Source organism: Gadus macrocephalus, chromosome 20 (assembly GCF_031168955.1).
Source record: "Gadus macrocephalus chromosome 20, ASM3116895v1".
Classification (NCBI taxonomy): Eukaryota; Metazoa; Chordata; class Actinopteri; order Gadiformes; family Gadidae; genus Gadus; species Gadus macrocephalus.
The window spans coordinates 8,625,721-8,641,290 of record NC_082401.1 but is presented as its reverse complement, the minus strand read 5'-3'; the positions used below and the strand labels follow the sequence as shown (position 1 = coordinate 8,641,290).

The 15,570-nt window shown below is 44.3% G+C and overlaps 2 protein-coding genes across 2 annotated transcripts; one reads left to right on the top strand and one right to left on the bottom strand.

Moving 5' to 3' along the window:
* Positions 1-8,253: 8,253 nt before the first annotated feature.
* Positions 8,254-10,929, bottom strand: mstnb (myostatin b). Its single transcript, XM_060040918.1, has 3 exons — positions 10,383-10,929; positions 9,629-9,999; positions 8,254-8,639 (listed from the first exon to the last, which is right to left on the bottom strand). Exons 1-3 carry the CDS (start codon positions 10,789-10,791, stop codon positions 8,259-8,261), a joined length of 1,161 nt encoding a protein of 386 aa, XP_059896901.1. The 5' UTR covers positions 10,792-10,929; the 3' UTR covers positions 8,254-8,258.
* A 180-nt stretch (positions 10,930-11,109) lies between these two features.
* On the top strand, positions 11,110-15,143 carry LOC132449206 (small membrane A-kinase anchor protein-like). Its single transcript, XM_060040921.1, has 2 exons — positions 11,110-12,278; positions 13,500-15,143. Exon 2 carries the CDS (start codon positions 13,834-13,836, stop codon positions 14,122-14,124), a length of 291 nt encoding a protein of 96 aa, XP_059896904.1. The 5' UTR covers positions 11,110-12,278; positions 13,500-13,833; the 3' UTR covers positions 14,125-15,143.
* The last annotated feature ends 427 nt before the right edge of the window (positions 15,144-15,570 follow it).

Below are 15,570 nucleotides of genomic sequence, written 5' to 3'. Positions count from 1 at the left end.
CGACCGAAACGTTTTCTTTTTGGCTTCTCCATTGAAGAAGTTTAGTATGTTACAACAAGCCCGGGGCCTCACGTTAATGGCGTGGGTATTTAAAAAGGCATGGGTTTGCAAGGGTGGGAGAATTTACAGCCACACCACATTCAATTACACGGGTCAGGGACTGCCCCCCTGCTGGGATCAGGGAGTGTACGTTTTTTCTTTTATTTTTGATGACTTGTCGATTTATGGAGCAACTTTCAATGATTTGTTCCATGGTGTGTGTGATTTGGTGGATAATGTGTTGGATTATTAGTAAATGAGTGATGGGTTAAGGGTTAAGCCTGCATATTACATTTGGTAATATTGTATTGTAGCCTACATTATATTGTTCCCTTATATAGGATCCAGCAGTCTTACTATGCTATAGCAAAAACTGAAAGAGGGGGATAATGCCTTGTTTCCTGTTTTGTCACTCAACAATAGCTCAATGTGTATTTTTACCGAGTTTGTTATCGTGGTTAGCCAATTACGTGCTTACAGATCCCCGCCTCCATCAACATGATTGGTCGAAACAAATATGAAACGGAAGAAACTCAAATTATTATCTGAAGTCTCATTTTTGAGACAAATTGTTGCCTTAAACCCTGCATTACCCAACTCAGTTGCTGTTAAACAATAGTTTTAGGAATCACAGCTTTACGTCTTCATCCCGAAATGACCCGTATCCGTGCAAAGCTCTTTCCCCCCAATTGCAAAGACATTTTAAAGGTCCCATATTATACCACCAGGTGTGAGTGTAATTAGCCATTACAAGCCGTTTTGAAAATCGGCCTCTTCTAACATCACAAGTGGGGGTGTCCAACTAGATGTATGACGGATGGATGAGCAATGTTTGCTACAGTCCAATAGGAAGGCTGATCAATCCATCACACATCTAGGTAGACATGCCCACTTGTGATGTCAGAAGAGGCCGAATTTCCAAACGGCTTGTAATGGCTAGTCACACTCACACCTGGTGGTATAATATGGGACCTTTAAGGCATTTAAAAACATGAGAGAGCGTCATGTGACACACCCCTAGGAAGATTCGATTCTCAGCTTTTAGTCTATCTAAAAAGTGAGCATGTTACAAAAATAGTAATGTATTTCATAACTGTGCGCAAGCACAATCACAGCAATCACAAGCACAGTGATATTTTTCATGTCATTTGATATAGACAAACTATATATCATATGAAGGCTGAAATTCCTACATTCCAAACCATATGAGACTGTGACTAAAACTCGCCAAACTTGAGGCAAAAAAAATCAAGAACAAACAGCACTGATTTCTTACCTTTGTTGTTTTTGTCAGGAAAATAGTGTTTGATCGCATAAAACCACCATAAACTGATAATCCAGTGTCTGGGCACTATTTTACAATTAATCATAGTGTTTACTCTCAATGTATAGCAGCTAAGAGAGGGTCTCAGACGAAATACGGAAATTGCCTTCTATTAGAACATTTTCGTCACCATCTGGTGGCCGTCAACTGTCAAAAATGGTCAAATGGGTTCTCAAGATATCTCCCTATTACTGTCTCATCAACAAACAGTCCGGATTAAGCGAAAGTAAAGAAACTCATTTTGGTTATTTTTAGGGATCCTTTCCTCCAAAAATGTATAATTGGAGACTCTCAGTGGCAAAAGTGACATATATTGACGGGCGCTATTGTGCTATAGCACATTTTTATGTATCACATCTTTAGCATTATCGCTCAATACTCGATCAATTTGAAAAATGTTTTCCACATCAAAAAATAGGGGTCCAGCCTTTTAAAATCCGGAAATGTTCCTTTAACTTTGAGAAGACTGTTTGCTGTTTTGACAATTTGAAATTTTGTAATATACGAAAGAGGCCTATATTATTTTGAAAGATTACAGTTCAGGAGAAGTTTATCCATTTAAGTGATTTTCTTTGCTCAATATTCAATATGTTATAGATGTTGTTATAGATAAACATTGTGAGCATATTTGCAAGTTGGATTTCCTTCCATTTCATAAACGTAAAAACCCCGTCACCAGACAGTCTGTTAATTCACCAGCAGCTACATTTACGCTTGGAAATTCCCTCTTGTCGTATGAACGCCACTCAAAGTTGTGGTATAATTAATTGTTATCTGTAAAAATGCTCCATAAACATTGTGGCTGAAGGTCAACAGTGAGCATGTCGAGCTGGTCTTGACACATACCTGATGCTACACAACATCCGCTGAGGGTGGGGGGGGGGGAGAATTGGTGTCGGGGCTTCACCGGAGGTTTCCATCCCTGGTCTTTCCTCACTCTCCTCAGAGGGACATCCATTCTTCATCTCTGTCAACCCCTGGTCCCCCCTGGGAGGCTATGCTTCATTGGTCTGGACCCAGGCCACTTTTTCTTTATTTCCTGGGTCGTTAAACCCCCTGTGCACAAACAAACATCATCCCTCTGTCAAGCCTTTCGTAAACACACATCTGGAGCGGACAACAGAATTGTCAGGTGTCCAGGCTTCCAGTAGCTCCTTGAAGCCATAAATCATCCCTCGTTTTCCTAGATGCGCCGGTGTTATTTTGGAATCGAAATGCCGGTTCTTCCAGGGCCCTAAGTAGAAAAGCAAGCGGAGCGCAGACGGCAGGGATAAATCAGTTGGGAAGTGAAGACAGGCAGCCTCCCGTTGCTGGCCATCTGGCTCTCACTCTTTCCCAGACCGGCTGATTTTATTGATTTTCATTGCTTTCCTTGGACCCAGGAGAGGTTTTCACGAACAACCTGTCATCTTGTCTAAAAGTATCCTCCCCTTGCGGGCCGTTTAATTGATTACAATTTGCGCACAGGTACCTAGAATATTATGTACTGATAAGATGAGGAGGCTTCCCTCAGGGCAACCTGATTTACACAAGTGGATGTTTAAGTGGGCTTTGGGCAGTGTGTACAATGGCTACTCTTCGATGAAGGTCATTGGATATTTCCAAGAAAAATAACTGTACAGTACTATGATTGGTTCTCATTATCCAATTGTATTTCGGTATGAGTACCAACCCCTCTTTTCTTAGCTCTGATATAGTGGTTTATTCGCTGTGCCTGCTTTGCTTGGCAAAACAGTTCCAGAACAGAAATCACAGCCGTGTTTTATTTTTCCCCATTAGTGAGTAGACGGGCGCAACTTTTCCTTTGGCCTTTCTAGTGTATCACAGTAAAGTTATGTCAGTGTATATTTATTTTTCTGTGATACCATGGTCACCTCCATTCATATCTTCATGCAATGATGACCAACAGTTCAACCTTGTTGCTATTAAGGAATTCCCTTTCCTACCGAGCAACTTGTCAGCGCAAGCCTCACCATCCAGATAGATGACAGCGTTGCGCATCTGTTTAAGAGTCCAGATGTTTTTGAATGCACCTGGCTACAACCTCCTTCCCCACCACCCCACCCCATCACATTGCATTACTTCCAGAGAGGGTATCCCCACTCGTTTGACCAGATGAGGGGAGAATCTTAATGGCCTTGCCATGGATTCTTGAGTCGGGAATATGTGCTCCTTAAAGGGCCCATCTAGTACCAAACCTTCTCTTAAAGGGCCTATATTGTGCAAAACCTTCTTCTTAGAGGGCCAAAATCGTACAAAACCATCTTTATAAAGGGCTTTCATCATACGGAACCATCTTAGATGGCCCATATCGTATAAAGCCTTCTTTATAAAGGGCCCATATCGTACGTAACCTGACCCATATCGGTCAGAAACTTCTTCTTTAAGGGCAAAAATCATCATCAAAGTCTTTGCGTCTTTGTGAAAAGCATCTTGCTTTGTTGTCCAGTTTTGTTAAATGGCACATGAACACAGTTTTTCAATAAATTTGAATAGTATCTTAGAAAATAAGGCATGAATTATAACCAATGGAAAAGACCTTTAACGTAATAACATGTTTGAGGTTTTATAATGGAGATGCTCAGGATCTTGAAAAGAGATACCAATATTCAATGTTATTTTCGGGTACATAAGTGTAAAGGCCATCAGGAATCACTCTGAACGATAGCAATATCACCATATGGGCCCATTCATTTTCTTTGTCTGAACATACCTGGCATTCTATGATAGAACTAAAATTAGCAAAATGCATTCGTTCATACTACGGCATTTGGATGATGGTATCATAGTAGCATCATATCAGGGTAAAGTTGCTCCCGGTAAAAGGTTCTGAGTCATCTAGTCTAGCTGTAACTTGAGCAAGATGACGCTACCGGCTCATTAATAAATCAACAATACTTAACAAATTTGGAGAAAATCATAAGTTAAATATAAAAATAAGAATTTGACCAAATCAGCTTCATAACCCATGTGTATTTACTCAACATCTTGTGTAACAGAAAAAAAAAGGCCACTGAACAATGTTCTGACAGAATCTGTAGGTCACACATGACTTTCTGACCGAATCTTGAGAAACAGACAAATTGCCATCAATCAATGTTAATGATGGCCTGGTTGTGCTCACCGGAGCTCCGCGGGACACACGCGTCTTTGTCTCCGTTAACGCCGTCTCCAGCTGTGTTGGACTACTCCCTCACCCCCACGGTCCCTTCTCCTTCTCGCTCTCACTTCCTCTTACCTGTCAAGAGGTGGAATGTCGCTGGCCGCCGGGGCCCTCCAGGGTCCTATACTCCTGACAGACGTGGTGAAGATCGTCAGGCCTAATGTTTCCCCCTTATATATCCCGTCGATGCCGAGAGCACTGACACAATCAACTGCTTTACAATCAACTTGAGGAGTGAGGACCTTGCTGGGGAAAACATTAATGAACCGCTGTTTCCTCCCGGTGAAAGCCCTGACTATATTAAAGTATTGCTTCTGAGTTGTCTTGGAAGACCAGCGTGTTACCATCTACAATCTTTTTTTCAGAAGTTATTTTTTTAATGCTTTAATGAGCAGGTTTGGGTTAGGGCATCTGGCCCCAGGATGCCCTAACCCATGAGGACATTGGGGCCTAAACCTATGACCTTCTGTCTTCGACATCCTCAAAGCAACACTATCCTACTCCCACTGCCTCCAGTATACATTTGCTAGATTCTGGGTTGGGATCATCACTTGGTAATTTCTAAGAATAGGCAGCATTTAAGTTGACACAATTCACAATCTCATTATAAGTGTTAAATGGTCATGAGAAAGGATGGGATGCAATATTACTCAGAAACAATACAAACTTTAACCTAATGGTAGATGCTTTATACATTCATCCAGCAATTTGAAATGACTGGATAATGATTTGTAATCATAATTTCAGTTATATTATTTTTAATCAATCTTGATGTTCTTAATTGTTCTTAATAGGGAGTGTTATCATTCCTATTTTTCCTACGATGATTATCATTATCACTGCTATGAACTGAGTTGATCACCAGTGTCTGTGTCCGGCTCAAATATAGCACACGTGGGAACAGTACACTTCTAGGAAGCGGTGCTTTTTCCAAGAACTGATTTTCCAAGTAGATTTTTCCTAAAAATGTCCAGATGGTGCATAAATGGTCATGATATATGCACATACAGAGGTTATGTATCTGCACGTAGCACATACTCAATAATGCAGAGGCCAATTTGTTCTGCAGAACTAAGTCGTACTAATAATTAGTGTGTTAATATGATTTAATATTTATAAGGACTTATGCCATATTTTCATTTTTGTTAAAACCTGTTATTAATCTTATTCTACTGCTGTAATGTTAACCCTTTGTTCTGGGGTTGCATTCAGACTTGTTTTTTACCGACATGGGGGGGGGGACGGGGGGACAGCAGGGACAGAAACATGAGCAGGGAACGGAGTTAGGGTAGAGGTTTATCAGATCGCCCTGAGATTCTGTTCCGGGTCGGGTGGACTTGATCACCATGGCAACGTTTCAGATCTCATCAGGAAAGGTAAGTGGACGAGGTCATAACACTCATTAGCCTACAATATCTTCAGTGTAACCAACAAAATCCGGATTTGATGGATTAAAGGTTGTTAGGGATGGCGCCAAATGCAAAAAAGCAACGAGTTCACATCGTTAAAAGAAATCTTTCTATTTTGTAGTTTAGCAGAAGCTTTGATCAAAAGTGACTTGAATTGCGAATATTGATACATGTCCTGAATGAGCCAGTAGGAGTTTAGGTGTCTTGGCCAAAGATGCCTAAAGGGCCTACAGGTACAAACAAAACAGTGACAATCCGATTACCATTCATCCAAGCAACACTCAAGCCTACAATACCCTGTTGTAGAATAACATGTCTTTCTACAATGTCCTACTCCCAGAAACAATGTCATTTTGAAAATAAAAAAAAGTATATCTCTGCTGTGGACCAGTCAATGCTGTTAAATTAAGTGTTTGTGCTTACCACACTCTGATGTCCTGATGTTGCTGTTTAATTACCACTAGTCAATCCTTTTCATCAACTTTGGATACAGGTCATTAAGGATCAGGTAGGGTTAAAGAAGTCTTAAGTATTAGTACGGGTCAACTGCAAACATGGGAGATCAAACCCATAACACCCTTACCACTAGACTACCCTGGTGCTTTATGCAAATATAGGCTAACTATCCTGCCCCACAATCTATTTCAGAAAGACTATCAAGATGTATTCTGGAACATAAAATATATTTGACGAGAACAATAAAAAACTTGAAGAAACAAAACTAAACAAATAAGCTAGAAACTTTATTTGTTAAACGCATATACACTGTTGCTGTTGTACATCATTCTTGGCTAGGTTGTGGTCTTACACATTTATTAACAGTGGTCTGGAAAAGGCATCTGCTAATGGAAAATGGCATATGTATACAGTACAAATCAGCAAACATATCAAAATCAATTTTTACAACTTTTTTTAGCAACCAATTCCTTCTATTGGTGTGCCATAGTGCAAACTGTGGTGTTTGTAAAACAGAGTTTCCTTTGATTTTAACATTCATACATCTCTTATTGATTTATCTGTCTTAAACACATTATATTTTCTGTAGACTGCATTCGTCTTCCCTTCAGTTCAAGTCTTTCTGTAAATCTTGTAGGTTTCCCATCAGAGGACAATATTAATAGTATTTCAAGTGTGCCGGGAAAAACAGATTTGTGTGATGATCTCAGAGATTCTTTATGATGAAGAAGCGATGATGTGTTGCAAAGTGCATACAAAGACTGCAATGAGAGTTATGGAGATCTCTCACTATGGTAAAACATACCTTTTCTGAACATGCACACCTTTATACAAGTTCAACATTTTGGATCTTTCCAAAAATGTAAAAAGAAAACAAAAGTTAGATCTTGAAAAATCCCAAACTTAGGTTGGGGAAATGACCGGCAGTGGAATAAAACAATGCTATGGACTATTGAACAAATGTAAAGTTTGGGTTACCTACACTAAAGATTTACACCGTGTTTACACAGATTTACTCTTTCAGGAGTGTTTCTTTCTTTGATTTTTTTCGAAGTGCTTTCAAAAAGTCAATGAGGATTTTCGGTTTTCCTCTGAAAACCAACATTCATACAAACGACCATTAAAAAAAAACACAACAGTGGAGCTAAAGTCACATAAAGCTGGTGAGAAGGGGACGCAACAATCAGATGATGTTCCTGTATATGTGATTGTACATGGATGTATTCTGTCGGCACGTTTATACAGACGGAGCCCAGACCAATGCAAGAGAGACAGAGAGGGAGAGCGAGAAAGAGGGTAATTCATCATTTTCATAGTTACTGTTGTAACAAAAAAGTCCGCTCTTTGAGGCTGTCAAGTTATATTGTTCCTGCAAACCTCTGCCTCGTCAGTCTATGGAGTTTATACATCACAGAGATAGAAACATGAGGGGAAAAAAAGAATGTGATATGAATGAGAGTTTGTAACACTCTACCAAAAGAAGAAGGGGCACCTTTGCTGTCTCCACTACACTGCTGGGTTCTACACAAGAACCGGAGGAAGAAGAAGAAGAAGAAGAAGAAGAAGAAGAAGAAGAAGAAGAAGAAGAAGAAGAAGAAGAAGAAGAAGAAGAAAAATAAAAAGAAGAAGAAGAAGAAGAAGAAGAAGAAGAAGAAGAAGAAGAAGAAGAAGAAGAAGAAGAAAGAAAAGGAGAAGTAGAAGTAGAAGAAAAGTAAAATTGGCAATGGAAGATGTGTCAAAGAGTCTTGGCGATTGGACTGAAGCACAGCCCTCCTTCGTCTCCACCCCGGGCAGGGCTCCCCCTCCCTCCCTTCCTCCCTCCCTCCCTCCCTCCCTCTGTCCCTCCCTCCCTCCCACCCCCTCTCACTCACGAGCAGCCGCAGCGGTCTACGACCATAGAGGGCAGCTTGCCGTAGATGATCTGCTCCTTGCGGTTGAAGTAGAGCATGTTGATGGGGGACATCTTGGTGGGCGTGCAGCAGGGCCCAGCGTTGCCCCGGGGGCTGGCCTTGTGCACCAGGTGGGTGTGGGGGTACTTCTGCAGGTACATGTACTCACACTCCCCGGAGCAATAGTTGGCCTTGTATCGCTTGGGCGCGATCACCCAGTCCCAGCCAAAGTCTTCAAAGTCCACTGTGAGGGGGTAGCGGCAGCACCGGGACTCGGGGGAGTTCTCGTCACAGTCCAGGCCCGAGTCCCTCCGGGTGCGCTTGGGGCCCTCGGACACCTGGACCTCCATGAAGGGTTGCTGTGTTCGGGACAGGGAGGAGGGGGCAGAGAGATGGGGGCCATCGGATTAGAACTCACTTGACTTAATATGCTCTAAAATAAGGAAGGTTAAGCATAGACCTATAACCCCCCCCCACGCACACACACAGACACACACAAGGTGACTGGGTTTGGGTTACTGCCAACGCGCCCTAGAATGTTCTTAAACCTTGTTCTTCTTTTTTTCTCCCCTCATTTGATTTGCTTGAATTGACGCTTGACCAGACACCAGTTTATGAAACTCTACCGACCAGTGCTCTGAAGACAACAGAACATAGTGGCTTTTGAAGCGGTGTGTGGTGTGTGACTGATTGTAGACCTACTGTTAGTGGGACTACTCATGGGACACTGATAGTATGCCTACTGGCGTGTGTAAAGGCAATTACTCTGATTATCAGAGACCCACCAGAGCACAGGGAAATGGGAGGCAGGTGCACTCTTATGTAATGGGCCAATGAGATTGCAGATTATTGGTGCACTGGGCTCGTGTCCAGATGCAGGGTGCGTCTTTGTGGGCCTTTTAAATGTTAATTCCTCCTTCCTTCTCCTGGGCAACACATGCCTGCCAAGCCCCTCGCTGGGCGTGCTAAAGCCCCGACCCAGCATCTCCCAAAGCTTTACGTAATACTCCTGCAGCATCGAACCCGAGAATCAAATCAAAGGGACCTATATTCATAGTTTGGGAACAGCATAATAAGGCTGGTGTACGGTTTTGTAAAAAAACATTATCCCGCTGTGGTGACACAGGGATTGTGATATTTGCCACAGACTAAAATAGAGCTTTACTGTACAATACTGTATATAACTGTCTGCCTACTATACTATCAGTGTTTTGCAGCATAGGCCTATGAAGTAATACTTTGATTAAGGTTTACAAAACATTACTGCAAGAAACTAAGTCTATTTTTCCTCCTGGTAATATGAGAAAAATAACGATTTGAATTTGGGGCAAATTTGGGGCCCACTCACCAGTCCTTCCTCCCCGGGCTCCACGGAGGTGGCCACCAGGTCGTTTCCCTCCGCATCATACGCGTTGATCTCGATGCCCCAGTTGGTCTCCGGCTGCCTCAGCCACACGCTCAACACTTGTTTGACGTCTATGCTTTTCCATGAGCTGACCCCGGCATTCACGTCGATCTTCAGCGAGCGGATCCCTATGTGTCGGCTCCCGTCCGTGGAAGGCATGAGGCGGGAGATCTGCAGGAACACCGTGGTGTCCTCCTCCGAGGCGCGAAGGTGCACCCAGAGCTGGGCGCGCAGGATGCGATTGGCTTGAATCTTTTGGCTAAAGGAGAAAAAACAGCACCTCGGCGTCCGGTTGACCTGGACCACTGAGTCGGCTGTATTGTAGTGGAGGGGAAAGAAAACAAATGCCCCAGTTGGTTATGCACTATAATTACCAAACGACAGTCGGTCACAACAGCCAACTGATTCAATATTGCCCAAATCTGGTTCAGGACTAAGCGCATGGATTAAGACTACGTTTTAATAGAAAATGCATAGATCAAAGCTGTTCACCATTACGTAGCGCATTGTTTAAACGTGTGCAATGATGTGACTAAAATTCAACAACAACTAGGACAGAACGACGGAAGTATCACGCCATATCCCGTGCGTAAAAGTGCGCTCCTTGTCATCGCGTCTAGTTCTCAACCTCGATAACCCACGTTAATAATAATAATGATAATAATAACACTGAATAATAAACGAACACGGGACTCACGCTCGGTAGCTATCAACATGATCGTCTCTGTCACCGCGTGCTCGTCGTCCTCTTCGATAAGTCCATCTTGATTGTCGTCACCCAGCACGTCGTACTGGTCAAGCAGCTCCTGCAGCGGCGGCGCCTTGGGCAGCAGCTGCTTCATCACGTCGCGGCTGATGTTCGGCGCGTGTTTCAGCCGCAGTTTGCTCAAAATCTGAGACTTGATCGCGTTTAGCCTCATGGTCTTGATCTGCTGGCGGATCTCGCAAGAGGAGCACTGCTCCGCCTCCTCCGGGACGGCAGCAGCTTCGGCCGCGGCTGGAGCGGCGGCGGTGGGCGCCTGCTGGTGCGTGGTCTGATCTCCCAGGCCGACTGGACCCAAAGCGATCAACAGGCAAAGGTACACCAGGGTGTGAGGCAGATGCATCGTCTCACAGGATCCCTCAGTGTGTGTGTTAAACGAAGGGAAGCGTGCGGTGGATGGATGATGTTGATGATGATGCGCACTGGCACGGCCTGGTGCTTCATCAGCGGCGCAGCTTTTTATACTCCCAACTTTACCCACTTTTTTGTGTCGTCCAAATCTATGATTGGCTGGACTGGCAACAATGAATCTTACCGACTTTTTTTTTTTTCTCACCGTCGACCCATTCAGGGATAGCGAACGGTTAAGTCTCCGAACACGTGCCGAGCGTGTCCGCTGCTCGGATGCGTGTTTTATTCATTACCGAATCACTGCAGGAATGCGAGCGCTGCACTGACAGTCCCGGGACTTTGTTGATGTTATGCAATTTAATTAAAAGCACTAATCCCACATCGCCATTCCAAAGCTGCAAACGAAACTAATAACATAACGTTTTGTAAGTAGCGTGGCTATAATAACAACAATATCACAGCGATTATATCCTTAAACCGTAGAACAAAAACAAACATTGCACCTATGCATTTATCCTAAAGGTTGTAATCATGTAATAGGCCTTCATATACGTTTGTGTCGCCAAACGTTCTTAACTCATCCGGTTGGGTAACACATACATAGCGGTGCATTACAGATCAACATTTAAAAACAAAGATAGCCACTATATCCCAAATCTATTGTATTCCCATTGAAGACGCTGATAGTGGAGGAGCTCGACTGCAGGCTGCTTTGGACAAGACCTCTGCTGCTCCCTTGTGGCCACAATCTGTCGGTTCACGTCCGCAACGCGACGAAACCATCAACAGAAGCCGATGGTTTGAGGAGTTCACCAAGATGTTACCCTATCTACTCCGTTTCTGATCAAATAATAATATTCTGCATTAACTCCACCTTGGTGATGTTATTTTTTTGTTGCGTAGTTGTCAAGTTGTATAGTTTTAATATAGTTTATTCTCTTCATGTGTCAAGGCATAACAATGAAAACATGTGTCATGCTACAGCCACAAGAGGGAGCTATTGCAAAAGCCCAAATGTTCCAGACTCCATGCGCGATGCGCTCACAGTGTTCGTTTACAATGGACTGCTGCGTAAGATTAGGACCTGCACGGTGGAGCTGGAAGGAGATCATCCTGTCTGTCCTGCCTGGAATCATGTCCTAACCGTGTGGACCCACCTCGCCAAATACCTGTAGTCCTCCAACTCTGGCGGACTTCAGGATTTCTTGTTTTATCTCAGGCCATTTGGAATTACAGGTATTAAAAAATAACCGCATGTGAAGCAATTGGTCTACGATCAATGATGGACGTAAACTTGGATAAAACCTCGCTGGGTGCACGATGCTGGCTTTTGTTTCAAGTTCATGCCATCCCTGTTCGTGTCTGAAGTACAAGGAGAATGGGACTCTCGTCATCCCACGATAACGTCTGGATGTATTTACTCCCCTATGCGACCTTGGGACTTCATTCTGTAACCTTTTTGCTGAGAGGAGACCAACTGTAAGTTATTTATTCATTAAAACTTATTTTATGTATACATTACAATTCATGTTATGTACTGAGTGAGATAGGCTTAATCACACTAGTGGACATAGGCTTCAATTGTAACAATAATTATAATACGTCTAATAATAATAATAAAAAATAATACAAATAATAATTATTGTTATTATCATCATTAGATATTCCAATATTTCATCAACATAAATACTGACGTACATTATACCTACATTGTTTTTATTGTTTGATCTTTTGTGTATGATATGCAACATGCATGCAAGTCAAAGTTGACCGCTCCATAGACCTGTTATCATGCCTAACATGGTGACATTTCCTAAATCCACGTAGGCCTACAACGTAAAAGCTTGTTTCCTCGTTGAATTTTACAGTAGACCGACTAGCCGGTCCCCATTATTAATCCACAATAATGTCCACAATACGCCGGTTTCTCAATTAAGTGATTGTTTCCGACTTCATTAATCACTTCGTGAAATAACCTGTCACACTGAATCATGTTAGGTCGTTTCTACGTGAAAAGCTCTGAACGTCTTCGTGTTACCAACCAATCAGTGACCGTGGGCGGTACCACGCTCTCCGTGACCAACCAATAAGTGATGGTAGATGCTCGATCCAATGGTCCAAGCCCTTCTTGTGATAGAGCCATGGTCCGAAGCTGATCTATAATGGGCGCCACAGGTCTCTGTTTGCAGCCAATCATTGATGGTGGGCGACACATTCGATTATCAAATCACTCTTTTGGTCACTGATCGGTAACTGATTGGTTGGTAACTGTACGTTCGGACCCATGGATGCAGTCAACCATAGCGTCATTGGAGAGGCTCAGGCTTTGACCTGATTGAGACACGGTTTTATTACAAAGCGGAGGGACTCAGGCATTCGATTTTGTCTGGCCTCCTATAGGCCAGGGGAGTGAGTCATGAAACCCTCTCTGACCCAGCGGCGAGGACAGATGATGTCATGATGTGCTGAACAGCTTGTGTATGAGAGACCTCCTGACCCAATGAGGGGTCAGCAAAGCTCAACGCCACGGCGGAACTCTCATCCGGGCTCTGTGATTGGTCAGCAGTCTGGACACTTAGTCTGTCACGTAGGATCCCACAGCCTGTGGACATCACAGCCCTCCCTCCGTATCACTAACAATCTTTAGGCCGCGTTTGAATGACAATAAAAGGCTTGTCTCTTTTCTGTCTCTCTCCACAGTCTAGGAAGTATTGAAATGCAAGCCATCTAACACGAGCAACACACACGCCCAAACAGACTCCTGCGGAGGACCATGCTCCTCCATGCAGACCGCCAGAAGTGTTGCGCTCCTTGTTACCCACGGCTACGAAGCAGACACAACTTCCTAACGTTGTTTTTTGAGCCCATGAAAGAATGAGAGTCAGAGATCACAAGAGGGGCCAAGGAAGTTGACATCTGTTGGTTTGGACGTAGTAACATATCAGCAAGTATTTCTAACAGGCAACGCGGGTCTTGGATACAAGTTTCCTTGTTTCACTACCCCCCCCCCCCTCGATGCGACAACCCGCAGAGTATGGGGTGTGTCAAATCCAAGCGGAGTGAATCGTCCGAGGAGAAGGCCAACTCGGCAGAGCAGTCCGACGGTGAGGCCAAGGGGCGGTCGCGGGGGGAGAAGGCCTACCTCGTGCACTCTGAGACGGGCTGCGACGCGGACCCCGAGTCCCCCACGGCCAGGGTCAACCCGGTAGTGCTGGAGTACGCCCAGAGGCTGTCTGAGGAAATTGTGTCGCGGGCAGTGCAGCAGTGGGCCGACATAGATAGCCGCTACAGCGACATCCCCTACATCGAGTGTGACGTCCCGTGACAGCGTGGGCTGGAGGACGGGAGTTCCCCCATCAGCAGCTGCTGCTGCTGCTGCTGCTGCTACAACTGGCTGAGGTCCATCAGATGTCACCAGTTACCCAGCTGAATCCCGCTCTTTCTCGACCGGGACATGGGTGGCCAGATTCACGTGAGGTTTAACACCTGGATTAAATCTGAACCCTGCCAGACCCACCGTAGTATTTGTTTGTCGTCATACTATTGGATATTAGAATAACTTCCGGATGTCCCCATACTGCCTTGCCATGGTGCTCACATGACACTTTTTGGGAGGGAATCTTGAGATGCGGCAAAGTCTACCTGCTGGGAATGTGGGTGTACATGTGTGTAAAACGGCAGAGGCAGTACACACAAATCTATGAACTTCTGGCCTCGCCAGTCGAATCTGGCTGAAGCAGACCCTCTATAGCCGGATATTACCTTCACTAGGATCCCTTCCATCTACTAACCCCTGTGTGGGGATTAAGAGTGCCAAGATTTCTATGTACGGTAGTTGCCATCGATTGCTTAGTTCGACCCCCAACATGAGGTCTACTGTTGGCCATTGGCAATCGCCATGGGGCCAAATCTCTCTCCTCTTACCGGGAGACTCGCTAAAAGGGGAGAGCAAATGTTCGGGTCACAAGTCCTTTGGGCTGGGGAGAGAAACAAGGACCAGACACTCACCTCCCCACCGGCTCAGCATCCGGCTGGCTTGAGAGACACTTTGTGGGGGCAGGCTAATGGCCTCCCTGGAGATGTTGTGGTGTTGCCACATCAAGGCGCAGCCTTAGTTCCAGCCCCTGCCTAGTGCACTCCTAAGAAAGACCCCAGCAGCACAGATCATCCGTCCGGTCTAACCCCATCCCAACATGGAGCTCAAAGTAGGTCACTTAGTGGTGGTGCAGGGACTTTGGTGTAGCGCTACACCTGCAGGAACTGAACTTGAGTTTATGCTGTGTGCGGTTGACAGTCCTGCCGTCACCTCTCATACACAGAGCAAAAAAAATTGTTGGCTTCTTACGTAAAAGAATAGTAAGAAAACAACCCTTTTCATTCCAATCAATTCTGTGTTGTCTGCGGACCAAAGAGGGATATCTGCAATCTATGCTGCAGGGGGAAGCGGTGGACATATGCAACCATAAACGCCTGTGACACTTTAACAGCTCTTTGAAATAGTGTGGTGCTATGATGAGACAAGATGAGGATCAGAAGGTACAGCGGCTCCACTGGGACTACAAAAATGGTCACAGCTGCCAATATCATTTATCAAGTGTTATGATGAAGCACAATGCATCCTAGCTAGTTATTGATCCAACATAAAGGCCGAAACACGACCCTGTTCCCTGTTCAGTGGGCTGATGTAGGACGTAAACATCGGTTCACTAGAGAGCAACCTCTTGGAACCTAAAGGGAAAAGCTGATGTCAGTGGTATTTACGTGTGTGTTG

Coding starts and splice junctions, on each gene's coding strand:
- mstnb (XM_060040918.1), bottom strand. CDS start 10,791: ATGCATCTGCCTCACACCCTGGTGTACCTTTGCCTGTTGATCGCTTTG. Junction 10,000..10,382: donor CATGTTGATAGCTACCGAGC/GTGAGTCCCGTG, acceptor ACTACAATACAG/CCGACTCAGTGGTCCAGGTC. Junction 8,640..9,628: donor AGCCCGGGGAGGAAGGACTG/GTGAGTGGGCCC, acceptor TCCCGAACACAG/CAACCCTTCATGGAGGTCCA.
- LOC132449206 (XM_060040921.1), top strand. CDS start 13,834: ATGGGGTGTGTCAAATCCAAGCGGAGTGAATCGTCCGAGGAGAAGGCC.